General features: G+C 44.8%; 3 protein-coding genes across 3 annotated transcripts; all 3 read left to right on the forward strand.

The window, feature by feature from the left end:
• Nucleotides 1-91: 91 nt before the first annotated feature.
• On the forward strand, nucleotides 92-1788 carry GGS23DRAFT_93443 (cytidine deaminase-like protein). Its single transcript, XM_051521408.1, has 2 exons — nucleotides 92-378; nucleotides 447-1788. The coding sequence occupies exons 1-2, from the start codon at nucleotides 194-196 to the stop codon at nucleotides 1720-1722; spliced, it is 1461 nt and encodes a 486-aa protein (XP_051371037.1). The 5' UTR covers nucleotides 92-193; the 3' UTR covers nucleotides 1723-1788.
• A 1178-nt stretch (nucleotides 1789-2966) lies between these two features.
• On the forward strand, nucleotides 2967-4330 carry GGS23DRAFT_93466 (uncharacterized protein). The gene is made up of 3 exons (XM_051521409.1): nucleotides 2967-3046; nucleotides 3193-3533; nucleotides 3599-4330. Exons 2-3 carry the CDS (start codon nucleotides 3341-3343, stop codon nucleotides 4033-4035), a joined length of 630 nt encoding a protein of 209 aa, XP_051371038.1. The 5' UTR covers nucleotides 2967-3046; nucleotides 3193-3340; the 3' UTR covers nucleotides 4036-4330.
• Nucleotides 4331-7744: 3414 nt separating this feature from the next.
• GGS23DRAFT_605642 (Cation/H+ exchanger) lies at nucleotides 7745-9882 on the forward strand (the record flags this gene model as incomplete). The annotated part of the gene is made up of 9 exons (XM_051519792.1): nucleotides 7745-7786; nucleotides 7838-7862; nucleotides 7982-8079; nucleotides 8143-8833; nucleotides 8951-9033; nucleotides 9181-9367; nucleotides 9427-9491; nucleotides 9562-9659; nucleotides 9702-9882. The coding sequence occupies 9 exons, from the start codon at nucleotides 7745-7747 to the stop codon at nucleotides 9880-9882; spliced, it is 1470 nt and encodes a 489-aa protein (XP_051371039.1).
• Between the last annotated feature and the right edge of the window lie 9016 nt (nucleotides 9883-18898).

Below are 18898 nucleotides of genomic sequence, written 5' to 3' on the forward strand. Positions count from 1 at the left end.
CCTCTCCGGCTCGTACGGCCTTCTCAAATCACCCAAACTACGCTCTACCTCTTCGCGCACAGCACCGCGATAGCAGCCCCTGCGTCGCATTCGCAGCAGCCGTCTCGTTTTGAGGCTTCCATCAGCGGAGTCCCGCCTCAACACTCCGGCACGCCAGACGCTTCGTTTCCTTACTGGTTTGCAGGTTTCCGCTATGAGCGATTCCATGAAGGAAGTTGTCGAGACACTCGACCCCGTCTCGCAAAGACTCGTTCCTCCGAATATCGATATAGGAACCTTAGTACCTCTCAAGACCGTTCTCGAGCTCAGAGACAACCTGTCTATCGGTTATACCTATGTAACGCGTGTACCTAGCAAATTCGCTAATGATGTGATAAAGTAGGCGACAACCCGCCCTCCTACACATCGTCAACTCCTCTGTCGTCGGCTAATCCTGTCCACTATAGTATGGCGCGGGCCCTGATCGGTGATGATGCGGCTAAGAACCTACCGCACCTACGTCGGTGCTCCAAGCCCTCTGACCTCCCACCACACCTCAAGACGCAATTCATGAACGAAGGAAATGGGAAGCTGATACATGCCACGAAATCCACATGGCTCTACGTTCTGCTGGGCCCCCGAGATGTTATGCCGTACGAAGAGCTTGTGAAAGGCCTCGCTACTATTGACGAAATTAGTGATGACATCTTTGTGGGAACAATACCGATTCCTTTGCTAGCTCCGACCTCTCAAGTGCAAGCCAATATGTGGTCCCAGCAGTTCTGGCAGACGGTGTATCGCAGGAACAACCCGCTCGGCCCCCACCCGAGTACCATCACGCGATCTGAAATCTCCGTTACTCGAGATGCCTCTGTGTGGATGACTTTAGCGCACCAGATCGCCAAAAAGTCCCAGAAGGCCGGCTTTGGTGAGCCTATCGGCGCTGTTATTATCAAGCGCATAGTTCCTGCGAGGGTCGATTCTGGAAAATGTACTTTGACGAAGGAGGGCCTGATGGAATCTGACGGCAATCAGCAGTCCGACTCGTCTGATGAAAGCGCCCGAGTTGTGGAAGTTGGCCCCGTCACTTTTCCCACTTGCAATGGCGACGGGAAGCGGCGGCGTGCCTCGAAGCTAGATCCGGACGCCCAGGATACGTCTTCCGCACTGGGTGCCGAGACCAACGAGACAGCCCAGATTGTTGCTATCGCGGCGGATGCTCGCTGGCACCAGCAAGAGAAGACGGGACACACTGGGAACCCAATGGCTCATGCTGCGCTTAGGGCTATCAGCATGGTGGCACAGAAATTGGTGAGGGCCGAAAATCGGCCCGAATCCGAACAGCACATTCTGGAGTTCGAAGCCTTTCAAGACAAGCCCCTGCTGGCCGACGAGCAAGCCGTCTTTGATGTCGAGCACCCTTGCCCCGATGGCTACTTATGTCACGAACTAGAACTCTACATGACCCACGAGCCGTGCACCATGTGCGCCATGGCAATCCTGCATTCCCGAATGGGCAGGATCGTGTTCCGTCACCGCATGCCGTTGACGGGTGGCATGGGCTCGGAAGACCGAGGGCACGACGCGTGCGGAGCACCCGGCTCTTGCAAGCGTGGCTCTTGCGGCGGTGGTCAGGGCCTAGGTCTTCACTGGCGCAAAGAGCTGAACTGGAGCATGCTGGGTTGGGAGTGGGAGACGGACAAGGTCGAGAGCCTCCCCGTCGATCCCCATCTACATGCCTGAGAGCATAACATCAAAACAGACCTAGTTTTGAGGCGGACATGGAGAAATTAGGTAGTCCTCTCTGTCGGCCTGCCATTGCTAGAGGGCACGCAGCATTGTACTGAGGACGTGACGAAGTATCGCCACCGCCCTCATCGGATTGCATTGTATACATTGGAAGGGCAAACCGATGGTGGTTTTACGTGGGACATCTTGACGATGGTCCAGGCCCGAGAAGTTGAGGTGTCCGTTGGCATGTCTAGCACGAGGCGACAGGCTACGCATGAGTACGGGAGTGGTGCATCATGGTGTGCCCCGACTGAAGCAGTCCTCTTGTCTGGCGTCGGGCACACTTCTTTCACAGTTGGTTTCAGAAGTATCATGTGTCGCGCCCTGTAAGGGTGGGTGGGTGGATGGCTTGGTTTGTCGCGGTTACATGCGCCCGGGGGAAGAATACATGTTGATTCATTCTCTATAGGCCACCTACCTCTACCGCATACATGCATGTACGTATGCACGTACATACATGCATGCGTAACTACATACATTGGCGCGAAGCGCAAGCCATCCATCCGTCAAAGGCGGACGCGAGGCTTCACCTATCATCTTATCGTCAGATCCGTATACTATGCCTCGCTACCCCATGCATCCGTGGGCGAATGTGTAAGCATGTTGTATACGGGCAAGGTGATAGCTGATTACAGATATAGGGATGTCCACCAGGCTCATGCCCTTTGATGACTACCTAGATTGGGTATCCAATCTGTGTGACGAGACACTGCCGTATCTTGAAATGTCCGCCAACTACCTAGGTAAGACGTTAGGTACTAGCCCATACATTTATTCCCTACGGGAAAGGCCGTTGTCTTGGCTGCCGACGTGCTTGTGAAGGCGGGATGTATCCAGCAGCGTATCTGGAATATATATATATATATATATATATTAGGAAGCATGATAGGAGCGAGGCAGGGGACCACGTAAATGCATAGGTACGAGCATAATTCCTATTATACCTACTAACACTTAGATATCCGCTCTCTAATTGGATCCTACGCGGCGTCTCCTGTCAGGTTACGTACCTACTTATATAGAACGGTTCCACTCTCTTACCTCAGGTACCTAAATACATGTATGCACGTAGCAGGTAATTTCTTTATGTAACCCCCTTATCATAGGTAACCGTATGCAAGTAAAGAGGCGTGTGCTATGTACATACTTAGCTATGCCTCTTACGCCGCTGGTGATGACTTGACACCTGCGATTCCCCTCTTCTCAACACCCATCTATACCTTCTGGAATTTCACTGCCATCTCGCCCGCGAGAGAACCGAAATAAATATCCACCGGCGCCAACGAGGACGGGCATCACATCTCATCTCTTTCATCTCTCCCCGGGCCCCAAGCTGTCTGTCTTCGATGAAAATGACACTCCTTTGACCTCTCCGACACCGCTTTTCGCGCGCGCTTCGTCTTCCCTCCTCCCAGACGTGCCCGCCCCTTCCCCAACGCCGGTAACAAAGAGGCTTGTCCTGAACAGGTGTCACATCGCGTCGGCCTCCGAGGACGTTATCTGGTAGATTGCTATGGACGAGAGAATTCCTTTCGAATTTTAAATACATCACATATTCCCACTATTCAACATGTCGGCGAACGGTACGAAGACGACCAAGGTGTCGAAACCGGCCCAAGTCGCCAATCCGGCCCCATCTAGAACCAGCAGGAAACGCAAGATGGACCCCGACGCTCAGAAATACTATGCTGTCCGGGCTGGGTTCAAGCCTGGCGTCTACCTGACCTGGCCCGAGTGCCAGAAGCAGACGGCGGGATACAGAGGTGCTTCCTGTACGCGGTTCAGAGTTCCCTTTGCGCGTCGACCGCGGCTGACATTCCATTCGCAGACAAGTCCTTCCTAAGTCGAAAAGATGCCGAAGCGTACGTAGCCGGTAAGAAGACATCGGTCACCGCACCGGGCGAGGAGCGGTACTATGCCGTAGCCATCGGTAGAGAGCCGGGAGTCTACACCGATTGGGACAAGGCATCTCTGGCCATCAAGGGGTGGAAGGGGCCCAAATATAAAAGATTTGACACGCGCGAGGAGGCGATAGAGTATATCCGGATACACGGAAACGAAGCTGCTCAGGAGGCGTTATTGCAATACGGCGGCGAAGTTCCTTCGAAGAAGAGGAAGACGACCAAGAGCAACGGTGCTAGTCTCGTCGCCGAGGACGAGCCGGACGTTCAACATATCTACACAGACGGCAGCAGTCTCTCCAACGGCAAACCAGGCGCGGCCGCCGGAGTCGGCGTATATTTCGGGAAAGACGACGAAAGGTGAGTGGGGCAAAAAGAAGCCAGATCTCTCTCGAAGGCAAAAAATGGCCAATGCGGGCCCTCCTGACGCGCGACACCTTTTTCTCAGAAACATATCGGAGCGCCTTGAGGGCGATGTGCAGACAAACCAGCGGGCCGAGCTGACGGCGATCCTCCGCGCGCTCGAGAGCGTGGCTGTCGACCAGAAGGTGCGCATCTACTCGGACAGCAAGTACTCGCTGAGCTGTGTGACAGAGTGGTACGTCAACTGGCAGAAGAACGGGTGGCGGACGAAGGACGGGCTCGTGAAGAATAAGGACCTCGTCGAGGCGATCCGCGCCAAGATCGACGAGCGCAACGAGTTCGGCACCGCGACATACTTCCAGTGGGTCAAGAGCCACGCCGAGGAGAGGGGCAACGTGGCGGCCGACGAGCTGGCTGTCCAGGGCGCGATGGGGAAGCGCTAGCCAGCTGAACGTCCGCCTCGTCGTCGTCATCGTCTAGGAGCCCTATCCCTCCATTCAGCCGATACCGTGGACGATGAGATGCGCGCTAGCAGGCTTTTTATTTTGGTTGACGACTTTCTTACGACGGGTTAGGCAACGCCAAAACGAATGATACCATCCCCGGGACTGCTGCTACATCTTTTTTTCGGTCCTCACCCCTGTTCCCCTCCTTACCCTCCCCCCCCCCTTTTTCCCTTTTTTTCCCTCTCTCTTCTTTTCTCTCGTGCATTAGTCTCGGATCGGGCTCGGATGGGAAGGACACAGAACAGATAAGACAGCGACAGTTAAGACTGGCGGCGTCTACTTACCCTACATACACGTCGTTGGAATAAAGAAGTACCAGCAGGATATTTGACGGCGTACTACGGTAGCCTCACAGTGAGACAGATGGGTAGGTGAAATAATGGTCGAGCCCTCCACCTAATTACTTGCCCGCCTACCCTGCCCTACCCTCTCCTCCCCTACCTAGCTTCAAGTAAGGGCAAATTGAGTAGTAGTTGATTAGAAATGCCCGTATCCGCATGTGTGAGTGTGAATATGAGGGTGTAGGGATGTGTAGATACGTATGAATGTGTGTGGGAGCGAGCTCGGATATGCGTATGGGCGAAGGGTCTAAAGGGAGTGGGACGAAAGATTTCGCTATGAAAAGGAGGACGGTGGCGTCGCCGGCAATCGGCATGCACATAGACTCATGTAGATTGGATTGGTCTTTCAAAGCGGCCCCCCCTGCCCTCCCCCTTTTTTTTGTTTTCTGCTGGCTCTCACCATCCGAAAGCTGTCGCCATAGTGCCTAGAGCAAAGCGTAGTCGTCTCTTGAGACAACGTTGATGTGGAGTTGTGTGAGAACGAAATGGGGGAAGATGAGGATGATGGTGATAGTCGCGACGGCAGTGAAGGAAGCTTCTGTTCCGCTCTTCAGAAAGACAACGTAAGACGAGAAGAAGCGGGAGAGGCTCATAAATGGTGGAACAGAAACGTATGAGTGAGGATCTGATGGCACTCGTCCGTCCGGCTATCAACATCCCGAGTCCTCTCGGACGGGCAGCTATTCATGGCCCGCCTACCTCCTTAGCTACTAGCGTCTGTCTGCGGTCCCTCCCCGAACGCTTGGGTAATGCTTATTACGGCTTCCGGTGCGCCTTCGCGACGAAGTAACTCGGTAGGGAGGCAGGAAGGGGGAACTGCGGTCCTTTTGTATGGTTCTCCTAGTACCCGGCGTCGATTATTCTCTGGGTTTCCCCGGGATATGCCTACCTTTTGGTTGAGCACACGTTGGGCGTCTTCGACGCCTCCCTCGTACGGGGAAAGATTGGGAGAGCCGCAGCATCTGCTAACCCGGGTTTCTCACGTGTTGTTTCGTGCGGCGAGGGGGTCGTCGCCGCGAATCTGCTCCGCGGGGTGGAGGAATCTCCTCCGCCTGGGAGCCAGAGGGAGCGCAGAGCTAGCGCTGCGACTGTAGTCTGCCTCACGTCAGTTATAGGCGGGCCTAAGTAGGAAGGAGGACAGGATAGAGGCTATACGTATGCGTAAGTAGCCCATTGCGGTCGTGACAGCGATGCGATCCCTGCATGTGTAGGCAGGCTGGCAGGTAAGGCAGGCAGCGGGAGTCAGGGATATACGCGATAATGTAGGTATCGATAGGCTCTTTGTGCCCCCCTCGGATTCTAGTATTTCCGCTGACCTGCTTCTCACCACTTGCGTCGCCACTATCAATGAGAGGGCCAATGCTGATCGCTCGCGTACGGCCCCGTGCGTGCGCGAGAGCTTAACCGATGAGGCCGTCGGGCAGGCCGGGATTGCATACGCACATACGCAGGCGCGGGCACACACATGCACAGCAAGCCCAGTGAAAGGAGGGGGGCATCGTTTCCGGGTTTCGTCTCTATCCGGTGTACTGCGTGCGCTTCTATACACGAGCCGCACTAAAGTAAGGTAGGACGCCCAGGCGGCCTGCTTGCCTGGGGCATCCTTCGTCTCTCTGCCAAGTGACTACCAATCCGTGAGCCGACTCCGGACGTCTAGGGGCGGCACGTAGGATTCATGGATCCCGATAGCTTCGTCCAACAACACACAGATAAGCAGCCACGTTGTCGGGCAGCCGTGGGAAAAAAAAAAACACCCCTCTCTAGACCGATGTGTCATTTCTCAAGCGATCCCTCGCCAGCACGTCACTATGTCGTTGATTGATTTCGGCAGACAAGTGTATTAACTGCTCCCTGCTCGGTGGTATTATCCCGCTGCTACTTGATACTTCCTAGTTGGTGAACCAACGTGAACCACAATGTGTCACATGGGTATTCTGCAATGGTTCTCTGTGCTTCCTATACTGGGCTACGGGCCTCGGGGAGATCGGCCATTGCGTTCAGGAGATTACAATACGTAGGGAGACAATACGTATGCAGGCAGGCACGCATAATAAATCTATTAATATAGGGATTGGAGGCCGTGTTGGTTATTACCTGTCACCTCAACCCCTGGTCTCTCGCTCTCCCTCCCTCTATATGTAGGTATGTATGTACGTCTGTCTGTCCGCCTGCCCGTTCCCTTTCCAGTTCTAACTCCTACTCCATGTAGTTGATATCTCTACTCTCCCCCCCCCCCCCCTTTTCCTATCCCGCATCCCTCCGGCGTTATAAACGCGTGCTCTACACGTATCTACCCACCCTCATTCACATCCTCGGAATACAAGCATACGGCATACGTATTATGGCTGTGTGCTAGCTGCCGGAAATCCTTCGTTATTCGCCTCACATCAGCAACAACTACAAGTCGGTTGCGGAGGTAGAATCCTCGTGTGGCTGAATCCGCATGTAGATAGCCTGCTTCGGTCTTCACGCCGTACCATAGTAGTAGAAAAGGGAGTCTGAGAAGGGAAGCAATACGCACTACGCCTAGAGGGGGAACATTTCGACTGAGACTACGCCGCCAGCAAGCTACCGGAGCTTTCGGAGACCACTCGTGGCGTGAAGCCCGATCTGGTCATATTAAAGAGAGACAAGGTGGGCGGCTTGTTAAAATCTGACTAGAGTGCCACCAGAACCAATTGCTTCGATAGAGATCGCTTCGCGCACGTATATTTACTTCGATGCTCCGTGTCGTGTGGTTACCACGAGAATTTCAACCTCACTTGAAGAATTGCGGCGTTCTAACTATTAAAACGAGAAGATCAAGAATATCCAAGAAAAAAAGAATAAATTAATAAGAAGACGGCAACGAGTCAATAGCAAAATGCCGACTCTTGCTCTTACAAGCTTCAACATCGTCCTCGGCGTGTTTGGGGGGTGAATTTTGGCCTTTGGCCTCGTGTCCTACTTGGTAAAGGAGCATTTTTATATGTCAGAGGCTCGTAAGTCTCCCCGGGCATGTCTACCCCCCCATACCCTGTCTCTCTTTCTGAGACCTGCATACGCCCGCCTAGGCACGCATATGTAGAGCTGGCTAACCACGAACCCTCCATCGGCCTAGTCATCTCCCTCTTGGCTGGCCTCGTCTTCTCGCCCCGCGGGGCCAATTTTATTCGGCCTCTTGAATATGCTGGTTCGGAGGAAAACCTGGATGCAGCTGTGAGAAAGCTCGGAAGACCCATCCCCTTAAGTGAGGAGTGCTCACCACCACCCTCGTTGCAGACCTTGTCCTTTACTCGCCTGGTGCTCGGAGTCCAGCTGCTCTTTGCCGGGGGCCAGCTACCCAGCCGGTACTTGCGGCAGGAATGGAAGCCGCTGGGGTTGCTCCTCAGGCCGCTCATGGCGGCGATGTGGGTGGCCACCAGCCTCCTCGTCTGGGCCCTGATACCGCGCCTGCCTTTCCTCCACGCCCTTGCGATAGGGGCTTGCGTCACGCCGACAGACCCGGTGCTCTCTAACGTCATTGTGAAGGGCAGGCTCGCCGACAAAAACGTCCCTAAAGATCTCCAGAGCCTCATCATCGCCGAGTCCGGGGCGAATGACGGGCTCGGCTACCCTTTCTTGTTCTTCGCCCTATACTTGATCAAGTATGTCGGCGACGGCGGTCGTTCCGAACTGGGAGGCGCCGGCCTCGCCATGAGCCTGTGGGTCGGGGAGACGATGGGATATACCATCATCTTCAGCGTGGTGTACGGCGCGTTCGCGGGTTGGGCCGCCAGGGTATTGCTTCATTTGTGCGAGGAGCGTAGGATCATTGACCACGAGAGCTTTGTCGCGTTTGCTTTCTCGCTCGCCCTCTTCATCACCGGCACTTGCGGCATGATCGGCACCGACGACATCCTCGCTTGCTTCGTCGCCGGCAATGTCTTCAATTGGGACGATCGGTACCGCCTCGAGACACTCGATGAGGTATGTATGGCGAGTGCGGCCCTGTGTTTAATACGGTGTACTGACGAGGGCGTAGTATGCGTCTACGACTACCCGCTCAGCAACGCTCTTCGAAACTATTGATCTAGTTTGCTAATTGTAGTGCCTTGTCCCAGTTCGCTTCAGCCTACTATCGATATGCTCCTCAATGTAACCGTGTTCATGTGGTACGGCGCTGTTTGCCCTGTGAGTATATATAAAAATACCCATGTACCCTCCCGCCGCGTTGTACGGGCTATAGAAGTGCGAGTTGTCTTCGATACATATCTAGTGCTTACCAAGGCTGCCCGACGTGAACCGCCGCCAAATGCGCTGACATGGAGATGCTACCAGTGGTATAGCTTTCCGGCGAATAGCATTACCTCTCTGCCCCGGCTAATCCTTCTCGCGATCCTCGTGCTGCTGTTCAGGCGCCTTCCGTCTATCCTGGTGCTCCGTAAGAGAATCCCGCAGATAGAAAGTCTACGGCATGCTGTCTTTATGGGCTTTTTTGGCCCGATCAGCTGCTCGGCTATCTTTTGTACGTCACGCTGGAATTTATCACGGCCCTAAATCCCGGTCGAGGAAACGAGCCGAGAGGGGATGTGGCCCATCTCCGGGAGGCCGTGTCGGTTCTCGTCTGGTTCATGGTGATTAGCAGCGTCGTAAGTAGCTTCAGCCTCTCATCCCAAAGTGTCACGGGATTTTCTATTAGGTATACTTATGAAGTAAAAGGTTGTCCACGGCCTTAGCATTCCCATAGTGAAGCTAGGTTTCTACCTTCCTCGCTCTATCTCTGGGAGCCCGAGTTCGTCGGAGGGCTCCCCCGGGCCGTCTGAGCAATAGCGTAGAACGGTACCGCAGTACAACTCTAGAGATCCAACGGGAGTTGGCAGTTCTCGCAAGTTGCGCCCCGTGTCTGTGCAACTTGTCTATAGAGTTCTCCCAGAGCACGTGGACGCTACCTCTCCTTCCTTATACCTATATTTAGCTATCCCCGACGAAGCGGACGGGTCCCGCGGCGGCTGCAAAGGACCCCGGGCACCGACACGCTAGACCCGATACTAGAATCAGCTTTGAGCATGCCTTTACCTCCTCAACGTAACGGTGTGGTTCGGGTTAACAGCCGAGGGTCTGGGATAACGATGATGTGTCTCGGGAGCCTGAGGGGGAGGTGCCACCACCGAATCTGGAATGATTTGTCGTGCTGCGTGTCTGAGATAGTTCTCTCCGTCGGTATCGTGATAGCTCATTTTTTCCCCCACCTTTCTTTTTCTGACCCTTCCGTTAGCATCTAATGGATGCATGAAAACATAGCTGCGGGGTCGACGTCTCACGTATAGCCCTGTAAAGCAGGTGTCAGCGGCACCTTTTCCGTGGGCCATGTTTTTCTCCTTCCCCCCTCTCGGCCTCCTTTCGTCGTCAGCTGCACACCATAGGTAGGTAGCAGGGAGGCGGCAACGGGATCCAAGCTGGGACGGTGGACAAGATCAACCAGTCAAGTTCTTCTCTCCATTTGATTTAAAATAAGGCCCGAATTATTCTGCTTCGTAGAATAATTCGGGCTTATTTTTAACGTAAACGCTAAAAATAATAACCTATCCGGAGGATAGAGAGATATAGAAAGTATACTTAGTTTATTTAATACCGATTTTTAGAGCTACGAACTTTATTTATTATAGAAAACCTAGAAAACGCAAGAAATTATATATAGAAAACTTATAGTTCATACGAAACTATCTTTTATAAATTTAAAACTAGTTTAAATTTTTACGTTAACGTATATTATATTAAGTAAAGCGTATATTATTTACGATAAAAAACGTATATAGTAAAACGAATTTAAAAAGAATAAAATATAAAAGAAATCTAGTATAGAAAAAATTTTTTAAAGTTAAAATTACGTAGGTACGTAATTTCTATATTAAAAAAGGGCGTTATACTTAATAAAACTACGAAACTCTTAAACTTATATCTTTATTACTTTTTTTTACGTTTCTTTTCTACTTTTTTCTACGTATCCGTATTTTTTTTTCGTAATATTAAGGAGGAGCAGAGCATACGCGATACTAGAGACCCGGATATATTCACTCGAAAGTATACTCTATCGAAGACTATAGTACGTACGATGGTCTAAGATAAATGAAACTAGTATCGCTATACTAATCGAAAGATAAGGAATCTAATGTAGTTATCGTATCTTAGTTATGCCCCTTAGTCGTAGAGATATAATAGTCGCTAGCCCGAAGGCATAAGAGGTAAGAGAAGAAAAGGGGCAAAACGTAAAAGTTACTTATTCGGCTATAGCGGTACGACGAAGTAACTTAAGCGCCTATAACTAAGATAGATATATTAATCGGAGAACGACGAATCTAATGGCTAAAATAAATCTTTAATTAAGGCAAAAATAATAAAGATAGTAATCTAACTAGGTAATAAACTAAATAATAAGTATAGCATATCCCGTACTTACGGGAGCTATGGTTACTCTATATAGGCATAAGGCCTATCGTAGCGTATTACGTAATGCACTAAGAGGGCATGTCTTACCGTACCACTATAATATACGTAGGATTTTTCGTAATAATTCGTTACTAGAAAAAGCATTAATATCTAATCCTTATTACTTTATAACCCGCTCTTCCGCCTTCCGGATTACCTTTTTAGTTTTCTTATAGACTTTATTAAAAGCTTATTTTAAATTAAAATTTCTACGTTAGCGTACTTTATTACGTATTAACGTACTTTTTTATTAATTTTTTTTAAATCGAGAGCTTTTTTTAATTTTATAAATTTAACGAGCTTTAGCTCGGCCTTCCGGGGTATCTTAGCGTAAGCGTAGTAGCCCTTATAATAATAATAGTAGCGATTATCTTTTATATTTATTAGTTATCGCGTATACGTAACTTTTCGCGTTTTTTACGCTATTTTATATACCGGTTTTTTTTACGTAAGCGTTCGCTTATAATCGATTAATTCGTTTAAAGTATACCTTATAAGGTAACGCTCTTTCTTTATTACCGTCGTCGTCGCTATCGTCGTCGCTACCGTCGTCGCTACCGTCGTCGTCGTCGTCGTCGTCGTCGCTATTAATAAGGAAACGGATTCGGTTTATAGGTAGATTCTATATAGTAAAATTAACGCCTACGTATATTATTATTTAATCGCGTATTTTTTTTATACTATAAAGTTCGTAAAGTATAACTTATTTTATAAGGTATACTAGGGGAGGGAGGGTCGCTACCGCCGCCGGCGGCCGCTAGGTTATTAATACTACCTATCGTAATATTAATATTAATTACGCAGCGGGCGTCGTTAACCGATAACTAATCGAGGCTTAGGTTAACGAGTTCGGTAGTCGAAATCTTAGATATTATTTTAATTAGCTAAATCTATTACGCGCGTATTAAATTTCTTACTTTTTTTAACTACTTTAATTTTATTTTATTAAATAAAAGATTACGAAATATCGTTAGCGTTCGTTTTAAGCTTAATTAACTATATGTAAAGGTTTAAATTTACGTAATTATAGGAGGGGTAAGAGGCGTAAGGAAAAAGGAAAGGAAATAGTAAAAGTAATTAATAATAGGAAATAAGTTATTTTATTTCGTAAATAAGGAAGCGTTATAAGAAGTCGCGATTAAAGGAAGGTACGGCGCTAATTTCTAAGGAAGTTACGATATCTTTATACGTTAGGAAAGAGCGGCGTACTTTAAAAGACGCTCCGTAATTAAAGTAAGAAAAACGTACTTTTATATAAAAAATAATATATTTACGTTACTTTTATACCCGTATTCTTTACTTTTACGCGGTTTAGTTATATAGAGATTAATTAAAGTATTATAAACTATATTCGCTCGATAGAATTAATATATATACGCTATTATTATTTATTATTTATAACGTTAAAGTATATTATTTATAAGGGTATCGTAATAAGTATAAAGGTTAAGTAAATAGCTATATACGTAAACGGAGATCTTTATCTTTTAGTTTAACTTTTATACCTACGAAATATATATTAGCTTAAATATTAACGAACGTAAAAAGAAACTTACTATTTATTAGCTCCTTATATACCGTATTTTTATAAAACGGCTCGTCGAATATTAGGCCTTATAACGAGGTAACCTTAAAGTAGGCGACGTAATTTAACCTTGACGCGAATTCCTTTTCTATAATTCTAACGATAGCGTAAAGAATAATAATACCTTACGCTTTATAAACGGTTATTACGTATAAGATAGTTAGGGGGAATTATTCTCGTATATAAGAGATACCCTTATAGTCGAACTCCTAGCGCTCGCGTAATATTAATACTACCTTTTTCCCTCGAGAATCGCGTAGCTTATTTCCTTAAGTATTTTTAAACCTAGGTCCGTCGTAATCGTCGAAAGTTATTATAACTACTATTAGCGGCTCGCGTTTAGGATTAGCGCCTTACGTTTAACTTATATCGTAAATAAAGCCTTAGGAGTTATTTATAAGCCGTATTTCGGAAGAGATATTACGTAATAATATTACTCGAGCGCTTATATAGAGTAATAGCTTAGAGAAAAGGTTACCGGCTAAGTCGTTAGGCGCGTTTAGCGCTTTTCGGCCGTAATAAATAACGTACGTTTAAATAATTAGCGAATTAAGCGTTACGAGATAGTTAAAATTATATTAAAGTACCTCTTTACGCGTAGAATATATACGTACCGCTTCTTTAAAGCCGAAACGATCTTACTTAGTTAATACCGCGGTTATTTTCGTAAATAAGAGCTAAAACGATTCGACGGAGACTTACGTTAAGCGTAATTCGTTTAGCGCTTTTCGAAAAAGCGCCTAGTCCTCGCTTATCTAGCGCTAAACTACCGATAGAAATACCGACTTAGAAAAAGCTCTATACGTATTATAGCCGACGAATTCGTTTACCGAAAGATACGTCGAATTAAAAGTATAGATAGGCTTTAATAATACTAAGGGTAACTAAAAGAAGTCGCCGATTAAGATTATATTTACGTTATTAAAAACCCGCGAATTACGTAGGAATATCTACTGTAAATAGCGGTTAATAAACCTAAGTATACGTAACCTTAATATACTCTTTTCGTCGATAATTAAATAGCGAAGGTTAATAAGGCGTCGTTATATCTTAGCGAAAGCGTTATTAAAGAACGGTTTAAAGTTACGTTTTACGGATAAACGAAGGAAAGAATATATCGTTTTCTTGCGAATGTTATTATTCGTAGCGTTAATTAAGGTAATAAGGGCTACCGAATCTTAAGTAAAAGCCTAGCGAACGTAAGAGGCTAAAATCTTAATTAGATACGATTTTTTAGTACCGCTACTATCGTCGATTTAAAACAGGAGTTAGTTTTAGTTGCGACTTTATACGTAACTAAGAACGGTATCGTAAATTAGCCTTTATTCCGGATTTAACGTATTACGGGTATTTAAGGGAACGATCTCTTACTCCGGCGTATCCGTAGTACTTATTATCTTACGTTAATAAATAAAATCGTAAAAGTAAGGGTACTTATATCGGGCTACGTATATAACTTAATCGTAATTTACGTCGATATCTTTATTCCTAAATACGTTAAATATTTCTTACGTAAGCGCTTAATTCGGAAGTAAACGCGTTAGTTTAGCCTAGTCCTCCTCGTTTAAAGCCTACTCTTTTTCCTTTAGGAGCTCGAATTCCTCTTCGTCGGGTCCGGGAAGGTCGCCGTAGTAATTATTCTCGTATTAATAGGTTATTTAATATCGCGTATACGTTAGTATATACGTTAGAAATTAAGTACCGTTAATTAAAAATAACTCTTCTTCATTAATATACGGATAATTTAATATAAGCTTAACGTAGTAAAACGACTCTAGCTCGTTAGGGTCTTTATTTACGCGGTAAATAGGGTAATAATTAAGTATACGTTCTTTTACGTTACGTTAAAAAAGGCGTTAATCGCGAACGTATGGCTTATTAAAATTCTAAATTAATACGAAGCGAAAGAAGCTTAATTTAATAACCTCTAGTACCTTTAAATCGCGCTAAAGATACTTTTCATAAGTATTACGCTTACTAGAAACGTCGCTAAAGCCGAGCTCGAGGTTATAGTTTTACTTCGTTAAGGGCCGGTAATTTACGTTACGTATAATACGCGAATTAGCTTATAAAGGTAGCCTATATAATATATAATAAACCTCTTACGTAAAGTAATTTCGCTTTCCGATTAATTTATTTATTAACTTCGATATAAAAGAAAGAAAAGGATTTACGTTAAAGACCTTTAAGAGGATTTATTTAGTAAGGATGTTATAACTATCGGTTTTAATTTCTACTTTAAAGTAATACTTTACTACGTAATTTATAATAGCTTCTACGTTAATATAAGGCGAAATATCGATATTAACTAGCTAAATAAAGGTAATTATTCGATTATATTAATTTAATTATTCGTCGTTACGTTACGTTTTAAATAATTATTAGGTTTTATACGGCTATATAATAATCTCGGCGTAGGCGCGGTACGGCCGCGGGAAAAGAAATCGGTATTTTAAAGGTAGTAAAACGCCATTACCCTATCCCGCTTCTCGCGCTTTATACTTATTAATACGGAGGTAATATACGGAGAAGTATTTATAACGTTAGTAACGATTAATAATCTAAAAGAGCTAACGAAACGACGGCCGCGCGTTTAAAGGCCGTAGTACGAACGGATTACTTTTATTTTAATCTAAGCGCCGGCGCGGCTTTAGATTAACCGTAAAGGCGTAGTAGCTTTAAATACGAGCGTAATTTTAACGTTATTCGAAAGAGGTTATATTAAGTAACGGATTACCTTCGAATTAAAATAATCCGTAATAATACGTATTCTTACGCCTTTAAAATTCGTATCGATTTAATAATCGCGTAAGCCGAACTTCTTAACTAAGACGATATTACGGAAGAGCTAATTCCGAGCGTAAAAATGCTACGCGGTAATATAGGGATTAGTTTTTAATAACTCGCGGGATAAGCGTATGTATTAGATTTTAAGGGAGGAAAGTTATTCCTAAAAGCGTAGCATATATTAAAAAAGGCTTCGTTAGTAAAGATTAATAGGGCTTAAGGTAAGAAAAGCGTTAGGAACCTTAAAGTACTTAGTAAAAGTAACGTACTCGCGTTTTCGTTTAAACTAAAAAGGCCGCGTATCCTTTAAATAAATTATAACGCGCGTAATATTCCTTAATAACGTATTAGCCTCGGTATTCTTAAGGTTTTCTAACGCTTACTTAAGATCTTACCGCGTAATTTATTACTATTAAACGCCTTTTCTTTTTACGAAATATTTACTTACTACTATCGCTTACTAGCGCATAAGTATATTAAACGCGATAACGCGAAAAGTAAGGTATTACGCGAATCGATTATCGCGTTAACGTATAGCGTATTATACTTAATCGTCGAAATCGATCTTACGTTACTTTAGATATATAAATTTAGCTTCTTTACGCGGAAATAAAGTAGGAAACGCTAGTAAAAATAACGTAGTTAAACGTATAAACTCGTTAATAAAGGTCTAGCGAATAAAAGGTATGGATAAATAATAAGTACTTATAAGTTTAACGGAATAACCTTTAGAAATAAGCGCCCCTTTTAATTCTAACTTTAAACGCTTTATCTTAGTTTATTTTAACGTAACGTTTAGTATAATAAATTTATCGTATTAGGCTTCTAACCTTTCTAGGTCGCCCTTCGTAACTAAGCTAGCCTAGAGCGCTTAACCATTATCGACGAAGTTTTAAATATTAAGCTATTTAAAAACATTACCGTCGTTAGGTAGCTCTTTTAACGCGGCGCGATTTTATTTAAAGTCTTTATAACCCGGGTAGTTATATCTTAAATACTTAAGCTATATTTCGATAACGCGCCGGCGTATTCTAAACTTAATTCGAAACTAGGTTATTTATTCGGGATTTTACGCTAGCTCGCGTAAGCGTAATAAAACGATATTAAGATATTAAGGAAGGAAGGAAAGATAGTCGTATATTTTACTAACGTTACGTATAAAGTATACGACGTAGCCGCGATATTTATATTATTAACCGCGGATTATAAGTATATTTATTATTACGTAAACCCGCGTAATAAGTAATTCTTCGATTATTATTAGTTTTAATAATAAATTAAAAGAAGGAAGGATACTAAAGTTAAGATAATTACCTACGCTAAAAAAAAAGGACTTATTTACGCGCTTTATTTAGTTTTTATTACGATAATACTTATAGATATTTATAGTATTTAAATCTATATTAAACTAATACTCCCCGTAACGACTATAATATTTACGTCGTTCTTATTTTAACGTTAATTAAAACCGTATTAAAATCGCGTAATCGATATCGCTAATTACGTTAACGTTAAAGTCTCTTTCCTACCGTAGCGGCTTAATTATAAACGAATTTTAACGATTAAAAACGCTATTAAGTTCTTAAGAGCGAACGGTATTTAAGGGGAAGGTTTAATTAAAAGGTCGGCTTAGGCGCGGTTACTCTCGCGTTAGTTTTAGCGTAGGGGATTTTAGCGTAAGGGGCCGTAAAGGTCGGCTTCGACGTACTTATACTTACTTTAATATTAATTCTAACGTAAACGCGCGTAAAGGTCGGCTTCGACGAACTAACTCTAGCGTTAATTCTAACGTAAACGCGCGTAAAGGTCGGCTTCGACGAATTAATTCTAGCGTTAATTTTAACGTAGGCGTACGTAAAGGTCGGCTTCGACGAATTAGCTCTCGCGTTTATTTTAACGTAAACGTACGTAAAGGTCGGCTTCGACGAGTTAATTCTCGCGTAAGTACTCGAGGAGGTCGTTTCCGGGGCGCTAGTTCTAGCGCTACCGTTAAATCCGTTAATTATAATAAGGAGGAGCAGAGCGTACGCGATACTAAAAACCCGGATAGGTTTACTCGAAAGTATACTTTATCGAAGATTATAGTACGTACGATAGTCTAGGATAAATGAAATTAATGTTATTATATTAATCGAGAGGTAAGGAATCTAATGTAGTTATCGTATTTTAGCTATGCCTCTTAGTCGTAGAGATATAGTAATCGCTAGCCCGAAGGTATAAAAGATAAGGGAAGAAAAGGGGTAAAACGTAAAAGTTACTTATTCGGTTATAACGATACGACGAAGTAACTTAAGCGCCTATAATTAAAATAAATATACTAATCGGAAAACGACGAATCTAATAATAAAAACGAATCTTTAATTAAGGTAAAAATAATAAAAATAATAATCTAATTAGGTAATGAACTAGATAATAAATATAGCATATCCCGTACTTACGGGAGCTATGGTTACTCTATATAGGTATAAGGCCTATCGTAACGTATTACGTAATATATTAAGAAGGTATATTTTACCGTACTACTATAGCCTCCTTAGTTTAATTATACCGTAAGGAATAATTAAATTAAAAAGGGTAATACGGTAAGTCCTAATTAATATTTCCCTTTAAAAAAACTACCGCGAAACTTTATTTTACCGGCTATTATTTAATTACTAAGGCCGGGCCTTTAGCTTTTCGTTTAATATAATAAGGAGGCCTTTTTATTACTTTACGGCTAACTTAACCCGGTTTACCCTTACCGATCTAACCCGATCGGCGTTCTCTTTCTCTATTTCGGTTATCTTCTTTTTAGTTTCGGCCTAGTCCTCTTAGTTAAAGGGATAATAAGGGAGCGGGCGCGTTCTAAGGGTTAATTAGGTATCTCCCCTTTACCTATACGGTATAGAGGTTTCCCCCGACTAAAAAGCCTTAATTCTTTCTAATCCGGGGAAAGGAAAGAGACGCGTTATAACCTTAACGAGGTTATTATAGCGGAGGTTTACGTCCGTTAATACGAAGAAGTAAGGGGGATTAGGTATTAAAGTTATAAAAAAACGATAGACTTCGGCTTACGCGATAAACCGGACGGAGGATTTACGGCTAAGGAGCTCGCCGATCGGCGTACTTTACGCCGAGGCTATAGCGTTAATAAAGTCGATTCGCTTTTAATAATTTACGGCTTACCGGAAACGTTTAACGATATTAATTCCTTCCTTT

The sequence above is a fragment of the Durotheca rogersii genome (assembly GCF_024521655.1).
Source record: "Durotheca rogersii strain YMJ 92031201 chromosome Unknown GGS23scaffold_13, whole genome shotgun sequence".
In the NCBI taxonomy this organism is placed as follows: Eukaryota; Fungi; Ascomycota; class Sordariomycetes; order Xylariales; family Xylariaceae; genus Durotheca; species Durotheca rogersii.

What these genes read in the sequence shown, in the direction of transcription:
- GGS23DRAFT_93443 (XM_051521408.1), top strand. Translation starts at nt 194, where the DNA reads ATGAGCGATTCCATGAAGGAAGTTGTCGAGACACTCGACCCCGTCTCG. An exon ending in TTCGCTAATGATGTGATAAA is followed by an intron (nt 379 to 446) that starts GTAGGCGACAAC and finishes TGTCCACTATAG; the next exon opens with TATGGCGCGGGCCCTGATCG.
- GGS23DRAFT_93466 (XM_051521409.1), top strand. Translation starts at nt 3,341, where the DNA reads ATGTCGGCGAACGGTACGAAGACGACCAAGGTGTCGAAACCGGCCCAA. An exon ending in GCAGACGGCGGGATACAGAG is followed by an intron (nt 3,534 to 3,598) that starts GTGCTTCCTGTA and finishes TTCCATTCGCAG; the next exon opens with ACAAGTCCTTCCTAAGTCGA.